We start from the raw sequence: 21,684 nt of genomic DNA, 5'->3' as shown, positions 1-21,684 counted from the left end.
TTATATAGAATGACTTAAAAGAATACATAATGCTTAGGTTTAAAGTTCATCACTTAAGAATTCTGAAATAGTTAATTCAATTTCGTCAACGAATATCGAGTTACTAGATTCTGCAATTTCTTCTGACAACGTTAGCGATGAAACTTGATCCACAAAAGTTTCTATCGCTGTTGTCGCTGTTTCTGTCAACGATGAAAATGCATCGACGCTCACAGCAATAGGTTCCACTTGCTTACTTGATTTCACCAACACCCAATTAAATATTCTAAAGATCTTGAAAAAGGACCAGAATAACAATCGAATAGGTGTACGTAGAATTCTTCTGTATATAACCCAGGCAATACACAACATAAAGAATCCAATACCCATATATATACGCCTTCTATCAGACTTGTCTTGTCTTTCAATGAATTTCACTATTTGTTTTGACTTCCCAAGTAAATCATTAAACCTCATGAAATCTTCATTAAGTGTTCTTAAATCTTTGGTTTGTTGATCTAATGACTCGATATTTAATTCACTTTGAATCACTGAGGCTGTAAGTAACTGTTTGGATGATTGTAACGAGGAAGTGATCTGTTTATTGTGAGATAAAACCTGTTGGCCCACAGTCTCTTCAGTTGCTTTCTTTGAAGCACTAGATCTACCCGAGAATAACTTTTCTCTAGCACTTTCTGTATCATCTTCTTTGCTTTCAGGCTCTGGTTCTTCTGCCAATGCATACTCTTTCACTCTTTGTTTGTGAATCAATTCATCATTAAGGTTATTGGAATATAAATGCAAACTCTGGGATTTGTTTTTCAACAGATGGAACTTCGATTCATATAATTGGTACTTGACCAAATCACTTCTATCATTTTTATCTGTTTTATGCTGTATGATATGTAATAGCTCTTTGTAAGTTAATAACAAGCTGTTAGTTGTGCGTACCAATTTACTCAGCTCTAATTTAGGATCGGTGATATCGACATTCTGATTAATAGTAAGTAATTGATTGAAAAGTGAATAAACCTCCACACCCAATTGATCTAGCCTATCGTAGTAATCTTTCATATTTATGTTGATGCAAAGTGTCCTTAATTGGATCAAAGTTTAGAATGATATATTTGTCTCTTTAAATTTTTCGCCCGCAATTTTTATTTAAGCTGAATATTTTATTCACTATACTTTAGAGTTGCAACAAGATCTAACAAATGGCAACCGAAAATGATAGCTTGCTGGACAACGGGCAGCCGATTAAGTCCAAAAAGAAGTCTAAAAAGGCAAGAGATCCTAGCAGTATAACTCCAGAATATATAGAGGAACAAAGACGGTTACGGAATTTGAAAAAATCTCAAAAGCAAGCTGAATCAAAACCGGTAGAGCAGATAGAAACCTTTATAAAGAGACCACTTCTTCCCCTTCCCGATGTGATAGATAATGGTGATGGATTGAAAATCAAGATAATGACATATAATATATTGGCTCAAGCCTTAATAAGACGAACTTTATTCCCTACGAGTGGTGATGCATTGAAATGGGCTACTAGATCAAAGACGTTACTTGACGAATTCAAATATTACGATGCCGATATCTTATGTCTTCAAGAGGTCGATTATATTCAATTCAATTCCTTCTGGTCCAAGGAATTTGCTCAATTGGGTTATACTTCAAAATATTATAGATCAAATAATAAAAATCACGGATTGGCGATAGTCTTCAAGTCATCAATGTTTGAATGCAAAAATCAAAGTTTCATAAATTATGATACAGAGACTACCAAAGCATTAGTTCAGCCTTCAACTTCAACTCAGAATGTAGGATTCATAGTGCATTTACTGTTCACCGATTCTATGACTTTGAAATTTCCTCATCTATTAAATAAGAATGGGATTGTCATTGGGTCTACTCACTTGTTTTGGGCTCCATTTGGTACATTTGAGAGAACAAGACAAACATATGTGTTATTATACAAATTTCAAGAATTTATAACAACTTTGAACACTGTTTTGGCCAACGATAAGGGTTTTCTACACTTTCTTTTGTGGTGATATGAATAGTCAGCCATTTGACTCTCCATATTTATCTATGGTAGCCAAACCGACTACTTATACTGGTAGAGTTAGAACTGTTCTTGAAGCTTCTCTTGCCCATTATAGAGGCTCAAGAGGTGTTGAAGAGGAAACAGAAGAATCCGGGGTCGAAAGCATAGATGGCGAAGTACCAAATCCTGAAAGTTCCAATGTATCTGAAGAAGAGATTCGATTAATACAGGAACTTCAAGTTGCTCACAATTCAATAGATATGAGAGCCATATCTTTGTATTCAGTAGGATATAAATCAGTTGATCCCAAAAATGCTGGAGCTGATAATGATAGAAATGAGCCAATTTTCTCAAATTGGGCCCATACATGGAGGGGACTTCTTGATTATATTTTAGTCTTATCTAAATGGAATAGAGATGAATTAAAATATTCAACTAAGATCGATACATTAGAAGAATTAGAAAAAGAGCAAGACATAAAGTTGTTGAGCTTATTGAAATTGCCCATGCCGGAAGACATGGGACCAGAACCCTCAGGTCAACCTAGGTTAAATCAATTTCCTTCTGATCATCTCTGTTTGATGGCAGAAGTAGCTTTACTATAGCTTACATAGACTAGAATTAAAATAAATCACATATAATACCTATTTAAATGCATACCTAATAAATCATTTCTTTAACATAGTTTCAACCAAATCTTCTAGAGGACCATAATCTTTTTGACTAATCAATTGGAATTCATTGGCAAACAAAACATAGTGCTTTAAACTTGTATTTAAGTGACTTTGTAAACCCAATTCAGTTACTTCATGGAAATGGTGACAATATATATGAGCATAGATTCTAAACAATCTTTTAAAGATTGTTTTAACTAAATGAGGGAATTGTTGTGGGAATGGAGCACCGATTTTGGAAGGGAAAATATTATCATTATCAAGGAATGATTGAACCCAATTCATTAAATTTTCAATATAATCACAAGCTGGAAGGGAAACTGGTTTCTTTGGTGGCATAGAATTTGAACCATTACCAAGAGCTGAAGTTTCTTGCCATAAATATTCATATTCATCAGTTGCCATCATTTTAGGACATGTAAGAGGGGAACAGAATTCCGTTATGGCACCATATAACATATTTATTTGATTATAGAAATCCACAACATGAATAGCCAACCATTCATTTATATCTTCATCTTGAGGAAGCTTTACCGCCTGTATTAAAGCGTTATCAGAACCTAAAGTTTGCTCAGCATAATCTCTTATATCTTTATGAGTCGACACAGATTGACCAGGAGCATTACTGTTGTTTAAGTTAACTGTCTGATATGGTTTGTTGAAATCCTGTTGTTGATATGGGGTTGATGGAAGAAAGGCTGAATTAGAAACTGGTTGGGGACTAGATATTGGAGATGATTGCTTCAACTTGAATCCTCTCGTTGATCTCAATGAATGAGCATTAAAGTTTTGAAACAAAGTCATTATGAGATATAGTTAATGGATCACAGATACACTTATTATACAGCAAACAGTTATATCTATTCTATAAAAGTAAAAGAGATGAATTTGATGATGGATTTGACCCTTTAATTTGATTTTTAAATTTTGAATTTGAATTTGAAATTGATAATGTTATTATTTTTGATTTGTTTACTTTTCCTAAATAGGCAGTTGCGGCTCAGATAAATCTACAAGCAAATATTTGTTATGGACCAGAATATATTTCAAACATTCTGCTTGCAATGTACCGTTAAATTATTAAAATGAATATGCTATTTGATCTACTTCTATAAATAAGCTTTAACATTCTATCTTCTTAACTCTCATGTAGATTTATCATTCTATTCTATATTAAGAATAACTTGTCACTATATATTAATTTTGAGCTTTCGCACGACTACCAATTTAATTTGAGGCATAAGAGAATCGACATTTAAAATATAAAAGTTTGACAACGTAACACAATTTCTTTTTCCCTTTTGAACTATATCTATTTCTTGACCATCAATCAATCCCAGGTAGAATATAATGGAAGTGACTCCTGTTTCCGTAAGACATACCACTGAAGAAGAAGTTCAGCCACCTGTTCCAGATACAGAAGAACAGAGTGAAGAAATTAAACCGGAAGTTGAACCAGAAGCTGAACAAGATGATGGCAAAGAAGAAGTGAAAGAAGAAGCAGCTAATCCTAATGAAGGAGAAAATGAACAGGAAGCAGAAGTGCCACCAACCGAAAAGCGTCCATTAACCGATAGTGATTCTGAAGTTGAAGTTTCAGTAGAAACTTTTCAAACCAAACCAATTGAGAAATCTCAAGAAGAAGAAGAAGAAGATGACGATGATTATGACCCAGAAATCATCTTGAAAGAAGACAATAATGCTACTGATTTAGTTAAAAAAGATCACAATGAAGAAGAAGACGAAGATTCCGATTATGATCCCGAAGGTGGAATCAACCCTGAATCCTCTGGAACTGAGCATAAAGAAGAAACTGAAGTAGAAAGTACTATTTTGAAAGGTAAGACTCCTCCTGCCGGATTACCTCCTAAACCACCAGTGGTAGCTACAGTAGCAGCATCACCAACTTTAGACCCTTTATCAACCCATGATTCCCAACAACAATTGACAGATGCATATGCTGCTATAATGCAAAGCGAACTCGTTAAGAATCCTAGCTTTGTAAATTTACTGCAAGCTGAACAGATGAAGCTTATTGTCAATGAATTGAGCAAGAAAAATATTCAATTAAATGATCAAGATAACGTAAAGAAGATTAATTATGACCAAGTCTACTCCTACAATAAGCCATTCAAAAATTTGAAAGATCCAATTCCATTAATCCCTTTGAATGAATTCTGTCGTAGACCAAATATCACTGCTCCTATGACTCCAGAAGAAGAAAAACAATATGATGATTTCATTAAAACTGAAGCATACTATATGGAATTACAAAACTGGGATGAATTTCCTGATAAGCTGAGATTGTTTATTGGTAACTTACCTGCCAATACCATATCCAAACAAGATTTATTTAGAATTTTTAGTCAATATGGGGATGTTATTCAAATTGCAATTAAAGCTGGTTATGGATTTGCTCAATTCAGAACTGCTGAAGCATGTTATGATTGTATTAGAGGTGAAACGGATGTTCCATTACATAATAAAATTATGAGATTAGATGCTTCAAAACCTCAAAAATCAAGAAGACCAGGAAGACCAGATATTAATAATCCTAATCTTGCTGCTGCTGAAGGTGGGCGTTCAGATGAAAGCAGTAGAAAGAAAAGAAAAGTTTTACCAGATTGTCAAATATATATCACTGGAAAATCATCAGTATTTTATATTAGGAAAGTAAAGAAAGCTTTTGCTAATTCTCAAATTACTGTTGATACTGAAGATGTTACTCATAGGGAAATCAATGAAGTCATCAGTGAAGCTGCTTATTCTGGTGTATTAGGTGCTTGTGTGGTTAAGGAATTGAAGGTTGATGTTCAAACATTTGAAAGCACTCCAGATGGGGGTATTAAATTTGATGAATACGCTGATGTTGATCCTGACGTTGCTGCTGAAATTCTTTCTAAGGCTAAGGTTAAAAAGTATGGAACTAATATGCCTGTGTATTATCCTCAAGATACTTCACACAATGATAATTCTGCTCGAAGCCAACCATATGGATACCAAGGTCAAAGTCAACCTAGAGCCCCAAATCCATACAGTGATGTGTATTCTAGAAAGAGACCATATAGCGGTGGTGATTCTAGTGGAGGTCATAGAGGAGATTATGGATCTCACCGTGGAGGAAATTCTGCTGGTGGATACAGTAGAAGAGGCGATAGAGGTGGAAGAGGTGGAAGAGGTGGTAGAGATAGAGGTGGTAGAGAATCTAGAGATCATCATTCATATGAGAACCAATCTTGGTCTAATCAAGGTAGCCAACAACAGTACGGACAACAACAATATGGCCAGCAAAGTAGTAGAGGTTATGACCAACGCTCCCCTTACGGTCAAAGTTCCCAAACCAGTCAAAGCGACCAATACTATAATCAACAAACACCTCAAAATCAATACGGTCAACAACAAAATAATCAGTATAATCAAGGCTCCGATCAAAATGCCTTAATGCAGCAATTACAAGGAATGAATCCAGCCGATCTTCAACAGCTTGTTGCCAATTTACAGCAACAGCAACCTCCTCCACAGCAACAACAACAACGTCAACCACCATCACATTATCAACAACAACAGTCACAAGGTTATGGTCCTCCACCTCAATCTAACAATTATGGTGGCTACAATCAAGGAGGATATCAAGGAGCACCACCACCACCACAACAACAAAGTCCAAATGGACAGGTCGAAGCATTATTATCCAGAATTCAATCTAGTTCTAATAGTGGTTATCAAAGCAGTCCACCAAGTCAACATCAACAGCAAGACCAACGTAACCAACAGCAGTCTCCATATAGCAGTCAAGCTTTATTGGACACATTGGCAAAATTAACTAAAAAGTAATGTATCTCTACGTAATTAAAATTTTAAGCTTATATTTGATATATTTATTATAAAATAGACATGGCGTGATTTATCTCTTAACCTATATATATACAATTTGTAGAGATCAATCTACAGTATCTTCAATAGACAATGCATTAACTTCTTCAGGAACCTGTTCGACTTCTTCAGGAATTTCATCAATGTGACCTTCATTATATTGTTGTTGAAGTTCCTCAAAGTCATTTTCGTTTTCTAAATAACCTGAAATCCCAATTACACCGCATTGATTGAATATTTCTAATACTTGTTCTGCATCCTCAACTTTCATGGTTGCAAATACTTTATTAACTTCTTCTAATGATTCAGTTCTCACTGCATCCTGCAATTCTTTTGATAATTCTGTAGTAAATATTTCATACTCTTCTGTACCTTCTTTTGGAATGTTTACCATAAGTTGAGTATTATCATCCAATGCTTTTAATTGAATTAAGGCTTCCTCCTCGTTTTCATTTTTATCATTATATTCAGAACGTATTACCTCACATCTTGACTTTATATGACTCAAAGTACCATCCACATCTTGCAAGAAAGCTGATCTGGCAGGCAGAGATTTATCTTGTATCTTGGAGAAGAAGAGCCTGATGGCTCTGATAGTTTGATCTTTATTTACATTTGGACCAGCTAATTGGGCCACATATTGAAGCAACAATGATTGATGTATAACCTGCTTGGCACCTGCTGTATCACCTTCAAGCTCTAAATCAAAAGCTGTCATTATTAAAGCATCTTTTTGTTGCTCAGTACATATTTGAGTATGTTTCAACAAATAAAGGGAACTATCCTCAAGCTTAGATAATTTGGCAAACTCTTCTGTTGCAGGTAATAACTCCAATTCATCAAGAATGTCTTTGTCAGACTTGGGCTCGGACTTAGCAACAACATTTGATTGCTTTGGATCATGTATAGTTTCAACGGTTGTAACAGATTTCTTTTCAATCTTTGTAGGTTTTACTTCTTCAGTCTTTTCTTCTTCTTTATCGTGATTTAAAAAGGATCTATCGAAACCAGTATGATAGTCATCACTACTAATCAATAAAGACTTTTGATATAACAAGTCATCTAACTTAATAGTTTGCTTAGATAAAACGTCATCAATCTTATTTCTATGATCTTTCAAATGTTCAGCAAGTTTAACAGGATCATTTCTGGCATCTGGATGTTCATCCTTAATTTGAATAAGTAAATCTTCAATCATTTCATTATATGGGGAACTATCTTGAGCTTCTTCTGGTTCGAAATGTAAATCTTTCAAACCTTTTCTTAATGAATCACCCTTTTCACTGATCAACTTTTGATAATCAAACTTTTCAGTTTTGTCAAAGTTCAAATCAAGTTTCAGAACGACAGCTGAGTTATCTATCAAGATATCCTTTGGCAAAGTCAATATATAATCAACTCTTTCATTCAACTTGGCATACATTGTCAATTGGATCAATATGGTTTTTATTTCGATATTACGTTGCTGACGTTTTTCATGAATATCTCTTTGCTTCCATTTAACAAATGAATTTTTGTCAACATTTGGATGAACCTCGATATCTGAGTCATCAGAAAGTTCAAGCTTATCCCACTTTGAGTAATCAATAGGCATCTTCAATTGAATTATCTCTTGTTTGATCCAAATTCAAGTAGTGTTGCAAGCGGCAATTGACTTTTGATTTAGAACTATTTCGAGAATTTTCTCTAAAACTGACATACGAGTATATGCAGGAATATGTTCTATATAGTTATCAAATTTATCTATTTAACTCCAAACAGAATGGTTCAACCCAAATAAAGTTAATATAACTCAGACATATCTTATCTTATTTATTTATTTATGATACGGGCATTTTTCAGCCAATTTCACGTTATCTTTAGAGATTATCCACATGTGGTATTACCTGATGAGAAAATCCTGGAAAAAAAATAAGGGATAGTGATACTTCAGGGTAGTGAAAAATTTGGTATAATCAATCATGAATACAAATTATTTTACAATGTTACACCAATTTTAAAAAAGGTAAGAAATCTTCTATTAATGGTCTACATTAAACTAGGGTTGACTTCAACTAAAATCTATATATATATATTATAAAATCCAATTGACAAACCTAAGCAGTACCATTTGGTCTTAAACCAGTGAAGAAGGCATAACCATAACCAGTAGTTTCAAAAGTAATAGTAGTACCTTTTTTAAAGTATAAGACATCACCTGGAGCAACAGCAACTTTGTAACCAGTTTCATCAGAGATCCAGTATTCACCTTCAACTTCTAAAATGATTTTCATTTCATCATAGGTATAAGTATAAACAAGAGGTTCACCTTTTTCTTGTTTATAGAAACCACATGACATTTGTTCTTCTTTTGGAGCATCAGAAGTGAAAATATCACCTAAGAAAGAGTTCTTACCTGGAGATGGAATGGCAGGTGGTTTAACTTCTTTACCTTCAGCAGCAGGTTTATATAACATAGGCATCTTGAGAAAATTTATTTGTTGATTGGTATATGAAAGACTATTGACTATTCAATGAATATAGATAGAAAAGAAAAAGAATATGAATTTAACTTAAACTTAATCGAATAAACTCTCCAGTATTTATAGTGATTTCTGAATGGTTGGAGAGATTAGATTATAACAGTAAAGGTCCGCCAACCGACAATATAATTTCGCAACATCCTGTTTGTATTTACCGCATTAGGAAAATTAGTCCCGCTAAGTATCTGAGGGGGACACTATAAAAATACGAGCAAAATAACAGTTAAGTGTTAAGGGCCAGAAACGGATAAACATCCCCTACATCTTTCATAATTTTTCAACCATCATAGAAAATGGCTATTCATTTGATAATTAAACTTTTTAATGCTTCTTTCAGCAAGTGGAACCCACTTAATTGTTTGCAAAATTTGCATTCATTTACAGCGATAACGTAATATTTATTTACCAAAAGCGATCATCTAATAATAAGCATAATGTTGACTAATCATGATTAAGTAGAAAGATAACAATTTGTTATATTTATTTACTCAAATTATCTCTAACTATACAAATAAATAAATAAATAAATAAATAATATTTTATGCATCGCTCATAAGTTGTAAACATGAATCAATACAAGAATCCATATCCCCTTTATTCATAAATACGACATCTTTCAATATAGATTTATCCAAAGTAGGAAATATCTCTTTCAAATGATTATATACCTCCTCTTGAGCAGCTTCATCAACCACCTCAGTTTCGGTAGGATTGTTATTAGTGTTAGATTGGATCGATTGCATATGTGAAGGCTCTTCTTGTGGGGATGGCGATAAAAAGTTGGTGATTGATTTTGTAAACATTTCAGCACTTGATAATAATACGCTGGAAGGTGATAAACCTTGAGCAGGTATATTCAAAGGTAATCTTGGAGGTGGAATACGGACAGGTGAAGGTTGAATAATCTTAGCTTGTTCCTTCAAACGCTTTTCTTCTGCTTCCCATGATTCCATATGAGCATTATATTCTTCTTCATCAACAGTCAATTCTTTAAATCCCAAATTTTGAATAAATCCAATTGCTCCTTGAATAGATGATAAATAATAACTAGTTTCACCATGTAATAACCATTCTTCTCCTCTAAAATTTTCTATATAGGAAATATTACTAATTAGATTTTCGGTCTTTGCTTTTATCAAGACCAAGATTAACAATGGCACAAATGCATCGGCATTAGTTTCTTGTTTACTTGCTTTAAGAAAACTGAAAATGATCTTGCACGCATTTAATATGCATATAATTTTATCTCTGGGTGCTCTATAAGTATTAATTTTATTCATTTCAGTGATTGAATATTGTATAAAGTTTGTATCTCCTTTTTTCTGATTCTCTAATTGATCCAAACTGAGATCCAAATGAATACCATTAACCCAACTAAATTTTTCAAGTTGTTTAGAGAATGCGGCATCTTCCACTAAATCTTCTTCAAAAGAATGAGGTAATTGACTACCTTCTTGCTTTTTCACTTCCGGAGGAAAGCAATGAATGTAAAGTCTATTCATAATTAGTTTCTCCAAACCTTCTCTAGAATTCTCCAAATCGATATCATCCATTGATGCAAAAGGCTCATAAGTTGCAAATTTATCATTCATAAAAATCTTGAAATCTTGAATTATTTTACTACGTTGTTCAGCTGTAAAAGTATGACCTTGTCTTAAAAATGATACTAAAAATGATCGTATATATCTGACGACTGGATCGGCAGATTTCTTTCTCAATTGATTTAAAAAGTTTTGAAAATAAAAAGGTTTATGTGATTGCTGATATTGTTCTTCTGGATCTATATGAGGTTGAGCTATCCTTGATACTTTAGATTCAGATGGCATGCTAGAAATCGTAGGACGACGCTCCTGGTCAATATTATCATCATCTTTTTTTAATTCATATTCTTCTATATCGGAAGTTTCTAGATCTCCAACATCACCTGTGATATCAGATAAATCTTTGCCTTCATCTTGTCTTTCATCTTGTCCTTCATCGTGTTGTTCCTTTTCATTTACGTAAGAAGAACTTTCTTCAAAGCTGGTTGATGTTTCTGGAATTGCCACAGGTTGATGATCTTCCACAATATATGGTTGTATAGTCATTAAATTCACTTTGTTAACTTCAATAGTATCCTTTTCTGCTACGATGGGAGATAAAGGAGCTGATTCGTCTTGTTCAATACTAGTAGACTCTTTCTTCTCGTCACGATCGTCTTCAGTTTCGTCAATTTGATGCTCGTCAGTTTCATTAGACGGTAAATCTGTCAGTTGTGATTTTGATCCAATATCAAATTTATCAAATAAGCCGATAAGATCAGACTTCGAATCAAGCGTGTTGGAATTGTCATTATTTGAAGATTTCAGTTCGGTTGTATTGTCATCAACAGTAACTATGGCAGGAGCAGCAACACTTCCTAAAAAGTTAGTGGCATTTAGTTTTGGAGAATTCTCAATTGAAGGAGTTGTTTTGGTCAATATATTTTGCAAGAAGGGAGATTTTGGAGTCGATGATAATGGAGTACTGGCAGAATCTATTTGAGATGTAGGAGTGGCGGAAGCACTAGTTATGTTTGTTGCTGAAGTTGTGGGAGTTGACTTGGTGATATTGAAACCCAAGGTATTGTTAAACGACATGGTTAGTTTATCTATGTTTCAGTACCTGGATTGTTCATACGAAAGGAATGGAATAGTTGAGTATGGCAATACTGTATAATATATCTATATCTATATGGAGTTGATGATTGTTTACGTTACTGATATGATTATGGTGGGTGGTCTATCATCAATGGCACAATTCAGAATTAAATTATAAAAGTTATTACATGCCGGACAAAAAAAAATAGTCAGTTCCATTTTTATATTTAGAACATATATAATACACAAAAGCGTTACTCATATAAATAGTGTTTTTTTTTGTAAAATAAATTGTACAATGAAGTATCTTATTTCTTTAAATTTAACTTTAATTTAAGAACTGGTTTCTTTTCTTGAACATGTTTGACAGGAGCAGGAGTAGTGGTAGACGATGTCGTACTTACAGGAACTTCTGCTGGAACTTCTGCTGGAACTTCTGCTGGAACTATAGGGGGTGATACCTTTACTGAAGTCTTTTCCTCTTTATCCTTTTCAGCACCTTTTCCATGAATGTAAACATTTGACTTTGCCTTTTTAATGGTAAATGGGGATGGTGAAGTTGAAAAAGGACTTGGAGATCTTGAAATAGACGAGGTGGGTCTTTTGTTAGGATTTGGAGCCTCCTCTGATTTAATTTTTGGTGATGAGATTGGATCCAGACTTGACGAAGAAACCAAGTCCACCAATTGCTCTGTTTGACTATGTAAGTCTGGTTGAGATGATGAATTGGACACATTTTCTGGGAACGGTTCAGACGATGCAAATATCTTCTTTTCTTTAGTAAGAATTCGAATATAACGTAAAGCAGGAGCTGGAGGTAAAATTGATCTTGATAATCTTGATTTAAAGTCATTGCTGAACTTAAAGGTAACAGTTGAACCACGTAAAACCACTTTACTAGGTAGCTCAACCATCGGCTCTTGCTTCACTTGTTTTATTTGCTTTACCTGCTTGGTTGGTGGAATTTGTGATTTATTTATGGACGACAACTTTGCAGCTGGTAACTTAAATTTAATATTAAATCCTTTCGATTTGTCTATAATTACCAAAGGCTTTTTACTTATCAGCTTTTTCTTTGGTTCAGCTGGTTTCAAACTAAAGTTTAATTTTAGTTTAGGTTCTACCTTAGCAACTTCTTCTTCAATGACAGGCTTAGGTTTCACAGGTTTAACTTCTGGAACTGGAATTATCTTTCTAGAAGATAATTGAATTTTAAATCTACCTTCTCGTTTGAAAACTAACTTACCATTACCCATATTTTTAGCTACTATCTTTTTGTTAAATTCAGATGTTGGTAAGCATGGGATTGGAACTTTAACAATAAACGAGTCGATCTCTTCGTATAAAACCTGACATATCAAGAAGATACCTCTTTTATCATAAATGCTAATTAAGGAAGAATGTATCAATTCCCAAAAGGTGTTTCTTAAACCTTCACCAATACCATAATCTCTTCTAAGGATCTCAATGGCACCTTTGATAGTTTCTCTTGCAAATTTATCTCTCATATTATCCATTTCAGATGTAGATGCTTCTTCAATAATCACCAAGTTTGTTCCATTCTTATCAGTCGAACTAGATCCACTCAATTTTTCATATGACTTAAACTCAGGATCATCTAATGCAATAGGAGATCCTCGAAGAGCACAGACACAAATTGAATCTAAAAGTATTATAATCAAATAGGATCTGAACTTAATAGAAGAACCTTCCAATAAACAAGTGGAAAGAAAATACTCGAGTATACTCTTATTCTTTAAACCACCCAATAAGAACAATCCCTTGAACGCTTCTAACCTGATAGCATAATGGAATTTAGGTATGGTATAGTAAAGCAAATCTTCAAATTTCAAATCTAATTTACCAAACAAAGCAAGCTTTACCTTCAGCCTAATCGCTGTGGTTGATATTATAAACTGATACGATGGGACCCATTCATCCATTTTCTGGATTCTTTCAAGCTCTTCAATGACAGTTTTGTCAAAGTCACTCACATCTCTGACACCCAATGAAGTTGAAAACAGAGGTGTAGTACCTTTCACTATACTATCCGTCAAAGCAACTAAAAGATCAGATATGTAATAACAATCTTGAAAGGAATTATTAGAGTTATCATTATATTTTAATAAATTCAATAAAAGATTCTTGATTGTAATTGGAACTTCTCCATCTTCATTTCTAACATTACTTAAAATGGTAGGGATTTCTTTTTGTAAGAACGCTTTGCCGAAGTCGTTGAAGTCGTTACTCAAAGGAATAGAACTTGAAGGAAAACAAAATAATTCCCTATAGATTTTAATCAAGTAATTCACCCCAAAATAATTGTTCTTTTCATTGGAGAGCTTAGCTAAAGCTTTGGCAGCAGCGACACGAACTCCGTAAAAGTATCTTGAATCCATTATAGTTCTTGTTAAAACCGTGGCATGCACTGCAAGAGGTTTTTCAATGTTTCCAAAAAACTTTGTGGCCTCGTATTGAGCTTCAACATCACGATCATATTGTAATTGAGAAGCATACATATAGTCTGGTTGCTTGATGTTAAATTTGGCAATCCATTCAAAATCCACATCAACTCTGATCCATTCAAAAGCATCATTTTCTTCTTCTCTTTTATCCCAGTCACTGAAATTCCACTCACTTATATCTCTTTTCCTTTCAAGTACGTTACCTAATTTGCTGAAGATCACACCCGATTCTCCAGATTCATCCTTTTTCTTCTTTCTGGTTTTGGAATTGTAATGAACATCTAACTTTGTGTGTCCTTCTTTCAAGTCAACAATATGCTCATATGGAGTTCCATCAGCTTCATGAACTCTAATGGTCATTGGACCAGTAAATACAGATTGAACAGGATAAGTCAATTCGTCGTCTAAGTATGAAATAGAGTCATTGATGAATGATTCTGGCTTAGGATGAACTACTTTTGATTCAGTATGCTGGATCTGCCTTATGCTCATCTCAATGACATTCCTTTTCTTATTAAACTTTTGTGAGATATTAAATACTGGAGTCCCAGCACCATAGACCCACTGTTTGAAGAAACTTTCCAATCTGTTTCTATTAACCTTTTCACACGTATATTGAAAGTGCAGCGTAGATAAGGTCCCATTAGGAAGATCACCTGACATAGCCTGTAAGAATAGTTTGGGTAAGACACGGGACAATCCAAACGATTTATCTGTTTTGGTCATTCTTTTATCTAAGATGAAAAGAACAATGGGTGCCTTTAGTTTTATGTATGATAAATCCATTGACGACACAGGAAATCTGAAATATTGCAACGCAATTGGTTTCTTCCCAACATCTTCACGTACTATTTGATCTATCTGTTGCTTAATCTTATACCTGTATTGATTGCTTCCCATTAAACTACGGATAAATTGAAAGGACATGAAACGTGCAATCCCCACAGTACACCAAATATCATTGAATGTTTGAGGTATAATGTTAATACCTGACCATTGTGAAGAAATACTTTCCAGAATTAATTCTGTACTGCTGAAAATTGGTTCCATTAAATCGGATGGATACAATACCTGATTACCAAATACCGATAGTCCTGCAAAGTTATTTGAAGGTGACAAGCTATCTTTTACAAAGACCAAAGAATAAGAACTGAAAGGAAATGACCCAAATTCACGCAGATAAAAATCCATGGCTTTGCTTACTACCACACACGTATTTTTGGCCATTTCTAGATGCTCTGGTAGGCAGTAAACTGTAATAGGAGAGTTTGCTTGTTTTTCAACTTCATCTGAAGTGGCTTCTTCTTCATCATCTGCACCTTGAGAAAAATCTGAAAGAACAAAACTTTCAAAACAACCAACTGCCCAACCTACATGGTGAGCACAAACAGGATTGAAAATTGCCCATGATACAACTTTTTTTGAAAGATCGATCGGATGAGGAGTTTCTTTGACATTATTAAAATCTCCCGAGCAAACAGATAAATCCACGTCCTCATCTTCTATATCTGACCTATCATCTTCTAGTTGATTTAACTTCATTTGAGCTTGCTTACTACCAATGATTCTTGGATTTCCAATATCTTTAACGGTTCTTGGGATACTGACTTCTATAGACCAAGTAGACCTATCGAACAAGTTGTCCAAACACGGAACCCAAGAAGACGTTGATATATTGTAGTCTGAATTTGTTGTATATACATGCCATGAACTTTTTTCACCCAATGTAAAGAAATTTAGACCATTTCGAGGATTTACTACCTCGTATTCTATTTTTATATTGACTGGAGTATAAACTTCATTTAAGGTAGCTTTTGATTTTAAATGCAATGGAGTCATGGTTCCAGGTAAACTGCCTGGAGTATGCAACGAATTTACGTCTGTCAATTCTAACTTCAAGTTATCTGGGAATATTATATGCAACTCTTCCGTATTACCACTCGATTCGCTTAATGATATTCTTGGATCATAATTTGTTTCTCCAAATATAGCTACTAACTTTTGACGTAGCAAATGATGTTGATGTATTGTAACTTCATCCGAATATATATAGTAAACATTGTACACTCGTTGATTGATTCCTTCTTCAAAATACTTTTCATCATTTATATAAAGTTTGTCATTGTATATGTAATTGGTATGCCTTGAACCATTTATGTAAATGTCTTTTATCTTGAGTTCTCTGCAATCTAGCTTTATACTTTTTAAGGAACTCACAAAGGGGACTACCGTTATCTCAGTAAATCCTTCTATTTTGCTATTTGCTATATCCACATCAATGTTGACTCGTTGATGTCCTATCTTGAAAGATTGAGTCAGTAAGCCTGTGAGTGTCGAACTCCTTATCGGCGGTTTGTAAGATCGCGGAGTTTGCAGCAATGGACCCACAGCCTTTGGAGTTCCTACATTGCTTGTTAAATCAACGTAGGACGATGATGGCATGTTTGTATGATCTTCAATGCCTTGCTTAATGTCAAAGTTATAATGTTCATGTATTTATATTTCATACACCACAAAATAAAAAAAAAGTATTTACAAAAAAAATGGACTGCATACAGAATAAATAAAACTATGTACATTTCTAATTTACAGTACTATTTATATCATCCAAATCATCTAAATCATTACTATATACATTTCTTTTAAGGTACCACTCTCCTTGAATCAATTCAGAAGCGGCATACAAACCGTGTGTTGGCAATGCTACTATCTGTCCATTCAGGATAACAACAGGAATTGAATCAATGCCCTTAAAGAATACATCATTATTTGCAATCTCTGGATGAACCATTTTCTTATGCAATTTGTACAGGTAAGGGACAATTGTTATACTTTTTGACTCATAATCCTGTTTAAATCTTAACCAGAAACGCCTGTCAAATAAGATCCAATCAGTCCAATCTTTTGAAATAACTATTTCTCTTTGTATCTCTGACAATTCGTTCCTTTGGATCGGTTGACGACTTATGTTGATAAGAGTATGTTCTCTATTATAAGTCAAATCAAATACCAAGTTTAAATAGGTTAGCTTTAAATCCTTTTCCGATCCTTCATTCAAATGCTTCACTAGCCTTGGTACCAATTGTCGTTCGACTTTGGCATAAGCCCAATGATAATGCTTGATTGAGGAAAAAGGAAATAGGCTATAATATAAGAATCTGCTGAATACCATACTACTCTTTTCGTCTAGCAAGTTGGTGGGAAATGAGATTGTTAATTTGCCATTCTTTTCATCAACTGTGATCGAACCTTGCGATTCAAAATAATTTTTAAGGGAACTAACTTTGCTAAGCAAATTTTCTACTATATCAGTCACCTCTGAATGTGACTTAGACAAGCTTTCTTTAGTTATGATTTCCAATGAAGAATCTTTGAGTCTCTTTTTTGGTATAACATCGTTGATAAGATGTCGGAGGTAATTTCTTCGAGTTAAACTAGTATCTTTATTCGTAACATCTTCAAACCAAGTTACATTATTTTTGACACAAGTAGAAATGATATCTTCTTTGTCAAAACCTAGCAATGGGCGATAGACTAAAATCTGATTTCTATAGGGTTCACGTTGTAGCACTGGTAGCACCGATCTTTTCTTTAAACCAGCTAAACCAAAGATAGAAGAATTACCTTGCAACCTCTGAACAAATGTTTCCAATTGATCATTTAGATTATGTGCAACAAATAAATTCGAATTTAATTGAAGACAGACATCTTCAAAGGTCTCATACCGTTTAAATCTTGCTAATTCTTCAAAACTAGGCAAGTTATGAATATCTTTGTTGTAAGACAATGCCTTGACAATGTGACTAACATTCCACTTTTTCACTATATTTCCAACTTTAACAGCTTCTTGATCTGAACCAGGTCTATATTTATGATCAATTGTGACTGCATGAATCTTTAAGTTAGGATCATACTTGTCTCTATAACGACTTAATAAATATGTCAAGCAAATGGAATCCACTCCTCCGGAAAGAGCCACAACAACTGATTTTGGCACTTTACCGATCCAGCATTTCAATAACAGCTTTCTAAAGACCTCATCTGTTATCATTAACCCCTTATTTCTTTCAAACTAGAATACTCGTGTGTCATTAATGTTGACTCATCCAGTTTTGGTTGTTCCTGTATACAAATCGAAAAAAAAATTTCCACTCCCAAATTTTTTTAGTCAACAGATTCAGTCATTTGCAATTATATATGGGATTCGTAATCACTTTGTATTTTCACTAGATAAGATTGGTTTGGTATTAACGATGTCAGAACAAGAATCGGTCAACCAACCATTTAGTTTCCCAAGAGAGGAAGATTCCATCCTTGAAAAATGGGATGAGATTGATGCCTTCCAAAGAACTTTAGAATTAACCAAAGATCTTCCACCATTTTCCTTCTTTGATGGTCCACCATTTGCAACTGGTACTCCTCATTATGGTCATATCTTAGCTTCTACAGTTAAGGATATTATCCCACGTTATGCCACCATGAATGGTCATCATGTTGAAAGAAGATTCGGTTGGGATACTCATGGTTTACCAGTTGAACACGAAATCGACAAAAAATTAGGTATTACTTCTAAAGAAGATGTCTATGCTATGGGTATTGAAAACTATAACAATGAGTGTCGTGCTATTGTTATGAGATATGCAGATGAATGGCGTAGAACCATTAGAAGAGTCGGTAGATGGATTGATATGGATAATGATTATAAGACTTTATATCCAGAATTTATGGAATCAGTTTGGTGGGGTTTTAAAGAATTATACAAGAAGAATTCTGTCTACAGAGGATTGAGGGTTATGCCATATTCCACAGCATGTACTACTCCTTTGTCTAATTTCGAAGCTCAACAAAATTATAAAGAAGTTAACGATCCAGCTGTCACTCTTGCTTTCCCATTGGTTGATGACGAAGACACCATTTTAGTTGCTTGGACCACCACTCCATGGACTTTACCAGCTAACATTGCATTAGCCGTTAACCCAAAGTTTGAATATGTCAAGATTTATGATGAAGAAAAAAAGAAGCATTTCATTTTATTAGAAGGTTTAATTTCTACTTTGTATAAGAAACCAGCTGCTGCCAAATACAAGGTTGTAGAAAGATTAAGCGGTAAAGATTTAGAAGGTCTTAAGTATGTTCCATTATTTAACTACTTTTATGAAGAATTCAAAGACGTTGCTTTCAAAGTTATTACAGCTGATTATGTTACCAATGACTCAGGTACCGGTATTGTCCATCAAGCTCCATCATACGGGGAAGAAGATTTCAATGCTGCCAAAGCCAATGGATTAATTAATGAATTTAGAACTCCACCAGAAGTCGTTGATGATACTGGTAAAATGAATAAAAAGGTCCCAGATTTAGAAGGACTTTATTTCAAGGATGCTGATAAAGTTATTATCAAGAAAATTACTGAAACTGGAAGAATGTTGGTTAATTCACAAGCCAAGCATTCCTATCCATTTTGTTGGAGATCAGATACACCATTAATGTATAAGACAGTTCCAGCTTGGTTTGTTCGTATTGATGAAGTTATCCCTGAAATGTTAGAAAACGTCGAAAAGACCAATTGGGTCCCTTCCAATATTAAAGATAAGAGATTTACAAACTGGATTGCCAATGCTAGAGATTGGAATATTTCAAGAAATCGTTATTGGGGTACACCTATGCCATTATGGGTATCTGATGATTTTGAAGAAATTGTCTGTGTAGGTTCAATCCAAGAATTAAAAGAGTTATCTGGTCGTGATGATATTACTGATCTTCACCGTGAAAGCATTGATGACATCACCATTCCTTCGAAACAAGGAAAGGGTGTGTTGAAGAGAATTGAAGAAGTCTTTGATTGTTGGCTTGAATCTGGTTCTATGCCATTTGCATCAAAGCATTACCCATTTGAAAACCAAGAAAAATTCAAAAATTCCTTCCCTGCTAACTTTATTTCTGAAGGTTTAGATCAAACCAGAGGTTGGTTTTATACTTTGACCGTCATGGGTACTCACTTATTCAAGACTGCTCCTTACAAGAACGTTATTGTTACTGGTATAGTTTTAGCTGCAGATGGTAAAAAGATGTCAAAACGTTTAAAGAATTACCCAGATCCAGGTATTGTTTTGGAAAAATATGGTGCTGATGCATTAAGATTGTATTTAATCAATTCTCCTGTTTTGAGAGCTGAAACTTTAAAATTCAAGGAAGAAGGTGTTAGGGAAGTTGTTTCTTCAGTTTTATTACCATGGTACAATTCCTATAAATTTTTCAAAGATGCTGCTGACATCTATGCTAAAGATAACGGAGTTGTATTCAAGTATGATCCTAAATTAATCTCTGATAATGTTATGGATAGATGGTTACTTGCTTCTATCCAATCATTAATTCAATTTATTCACGAAGAAATGCAAGGATACAGATTGTATACCGTCGTTCCAAAATTATTGGCTTTGATTGATGACTTAACCAATTGGTATATTCGTTTCAACCGTAGAAGACTTAAGGGTTACACCGATGCTGGTTTAGAAGATACCAAGAAAGGTCTTAACACTTTAATCGAAGCTTTGTTGACTATTTCAAGAGCCATGGCTCCATTTACTCCATTTTTAGCCGATGGTATTTACCAAAGAATAAAAGAATACTTTACTGAAGCTGAATTAGAAAAATTTGTCCTTAATAAAGAAATTAAGGATACTAGATCTGTTCATTTCTTAACATATCCTGAAGTTAGAAAGGAATTATTCGACGAAGCTATTGAAGTTGCTGTTTCTAGAATGCAAAAGGTTATTGATTTAGGTCGTAACATAAGAGAAAAGAAGATGATTTCTTTAAAACAACCATTGAAAGAATTAGTTATTTTACATTCTGATGAAGGTTACTTGAAGGATGTTGAATCATTATCTGGATACATTAGTGATGAATTAAATGTTAGAAACATTGTCATTACTTCTGATGAAGCCAAATATGGTGTTGAATATACTGCTGTTGCTGACTGGCCAGTATTGGGTAAAAAATTGAAGAAAGATGCCAAGAGAGTCAAAGATGCTTTGCCAAAGGTTTCTTCAGTTGAAGTACAAAAGTTTGCTGAAACTGGTAAGATTGTTGTCGATGGTATCGAATTAGTCACTGAAGATTTACAAGTTCAAAGAGGTCTCCCAGCTGAAAAGACTGCAGGTGGGTTTGAATCTAGAGCTCAACAAGATGTTTTAATTCTTTTAGATGTTAATTTACACAAGGAATTACAAAATGAAGGTTTAGCCAGAGAATTAATCAATCGTATCCAAAGATTACGTAAAAAGGCTGGTTTAAATACTACTGATGAAGTCAAGGTTGAATATAAACTTTCTAAAGATACCATTGATTTCAAGTCATTACTTGATGAAGAAATCTTACTTAAAGCTACCAAGAGAGCTGTTACCGAATACAGTGAATCTGAATCAGCTGACGTTATTATTGACGAAGAACAATCTATCAATGATACTGTATTTAGTTTAAGATTATTGAAACTCTAGATTTTATTAA

The 21,684-nt window shown here is 34.0% G+C and overlaps 10 protein-coding genes across 10 annotated transcripts; 3 read left to right on the top strand and 7 right to left on the bottom strand. All coding sequences in view use genetic code 12, as the record gives it.

The window, feature by feature from the left end:
- Nucleotides 1–3: 3 nt before the first annotated feature.
- On the bottom strand, nucleotides 4–1,542 carry SEC20 (Sec20p). The gene has a single exon (XM_064908903.1). The coding sequence runs from the start codon at nucleotides 1,051–1,053 to the stop codon at nucleotides 40–42; it is 1,014 nt and encodes a 337-aa protein (XP_064763219.1). The 5' UTR covers nucleotides 1,054–1,542; the 3' UTR covers nucleotides 4–39.
- DFJ63DRAFT_333512 (RNA exonuclease) lies at nucleotides 1,194–2,628 on the top strand (the record flags this gene model as incomplete). Its single annotated transcript, XM_064907868.1, has 2 exons — nucleotides 1,194–2,004; nucleotides 2,075–2,628. 2 exons carry the CDS (start codon nucleotides 1,194–1,196, stop codon nucleotides 2,626–2,628), a joined length of 1,365 nt encoding a protein of 454 aa, XP_064763218.1.
- Nucleotides 2,542–3,774, bottom strand: MOB1 (Mob1p). The gene has a single exon (XM_064908897.1). It carries the CDS (start codon nucleotides 3,499–3,501, stop codon nucleotides 2,692–2,694), a length of 810 nt encoding a protein of 269 aa, XP_064763217.1. The 5' UTR covers nucleotides 3,502–3,774; the 3' UTR covers nucleotides 2,542–2,691.
- Nucleotides 3,775–6,792, top strand: NAB3 (Nab3p). Its single transcript, XM_064908912.1, has one exon. It carries the CDS (start codon nucleotides 4,048–4,050, stop codon nucleotides 6,529–6,531), a length of 2,484 nt encoding a protein of 827 aa, XP_064763216.1. The 5' UTR covers nucleotides 3,775–4,047; the 3' UTR covers nucleotides 6,532–6,792.
- On the bottom strand, nucleotides 6,638–8,164 carry CDC37 (Cdc37p; the record flags this gene model as incomplete). The annotated part of the gene is made up of 1 exon (XM_064907867.1): nucleotides 6,638–8,164. One exon carries the CDS (start codon nucleotides 8,162–8,164, stop codon nucleotides 6,638–6,640), a length of 1,527 nt encoding a protein of 508 aa, XP_064763215.1.
- Nucleotides 8,165–8,415: 251 nt separating this feature from the next.
- On the bottom strand, nucleotides 8,416–9,331 carry DFJ63DRAFT_54180 (uncharacterized protein). The gene has a single exon (XM_064908902.1). The coding sequence runs from the start codon at nucleotides 9,030–9,032 to the stop codon at nucleotides 8,667–8,669; it is 366 nt and encodes a 121-aa protein (XP_064763214.1). The 5' UTR covers nucleotides 9,033–9,331; the 3' UTR covers nucleotides 8,416–8,666.
- Nucleotides 9,332–9,547: 216 nt separating this feature from the next.
- Nucleotides 9,548–12,157, bottom strand: DFJ63DRAFT_317265 (guanine nucleotide exchange factor). The gene has a single exon (XM_064906802.1). The coding sequence runs from the start codon at nucleotides 11,708–11,710 to the stop codon at nucleotides 9,632–9,634; it is 2,079 nt and encodes a 692-aa protein (XP_064763213.1). The 5' UTR covers nucleotides 11,711–12,157; the 3' UTR covers nucleotides 9,548–9,631.
- TSM1 (Tsm1p) lies at nucleotides 12,019–16,617 on the bottom strand (the record flags this gene model as incomplete). Its single annotated transcript, XM_064904872.1, has 2 exons — nucleotides 12,019–12,607; nucleotides 12,695–16,617. The coding sequence occupies 2 exons, from the start codon at nucleotides 16,615–16,617 to the stop codon at nucleotides 12,019–12,021; spliced, it is 4,512 nt and encodes a 1,503-aa protein (XP_064763212.1).
- A 139-nt stretch (nucleotides 16,618–16,756) lies between these two features.
- On the bottom strand, nucleotides 16,757–18,226 carry DFJ63DRAFT_311206 (uncharacterized protein; the record flags this gene model as incomplete). Its single annotated transcript, XM_064905718.1, has 1 exon — nucleotides 16,757–18,226. One exon carries the CDS (start codon nucleotides 18,224–18,226, stop codon nucleotides 16,757–16,759), a length of 1,470 nt encoding a protein of 489 aa, XP_064763211.1.
- A 202-nt stretch (nucleotides 18,227–18,428) lies between these two features.
- ILS1 (isoleucine--tRNA ligase) lies at nucleotides 18,429–21,674 on the top strand (the record flags this gene model as incomplete). Its single annotated transcript, XM_064904794.1, has 1 exon — nucleotides 18,429–21,674. One exon carries the CDS (start codon nucleotides 18,429–18,431, stop codon nucleotides 21,672–21,674), a length of 3,246 nt encoding a protein of 1,081 aa, XP_064763210.1.
- Nucleotides 21,675–21,684: the final 10 nt, after the last annotated feature.

This window comes from Scheffersomyces coipomensis (genome assembly GCF_036884675.1).
Source record: "Scheffersomyces coipomensis strain NRRL Y-17651 chromosome Unknown DFJ63scaffold_2, whole genome shotgun sequence".
NCBI lineage: Eukaryota > Fungi > Ascomycota > Pichiomycetes > Serinales > Debaryomycetaceae > Scheffersomyces > Scheffersomyces coipomensis.
Note: the sequence above shows the minus strand (reverse complement) of the source record. Positions and strands in the feature narration are given on the sequence as shown.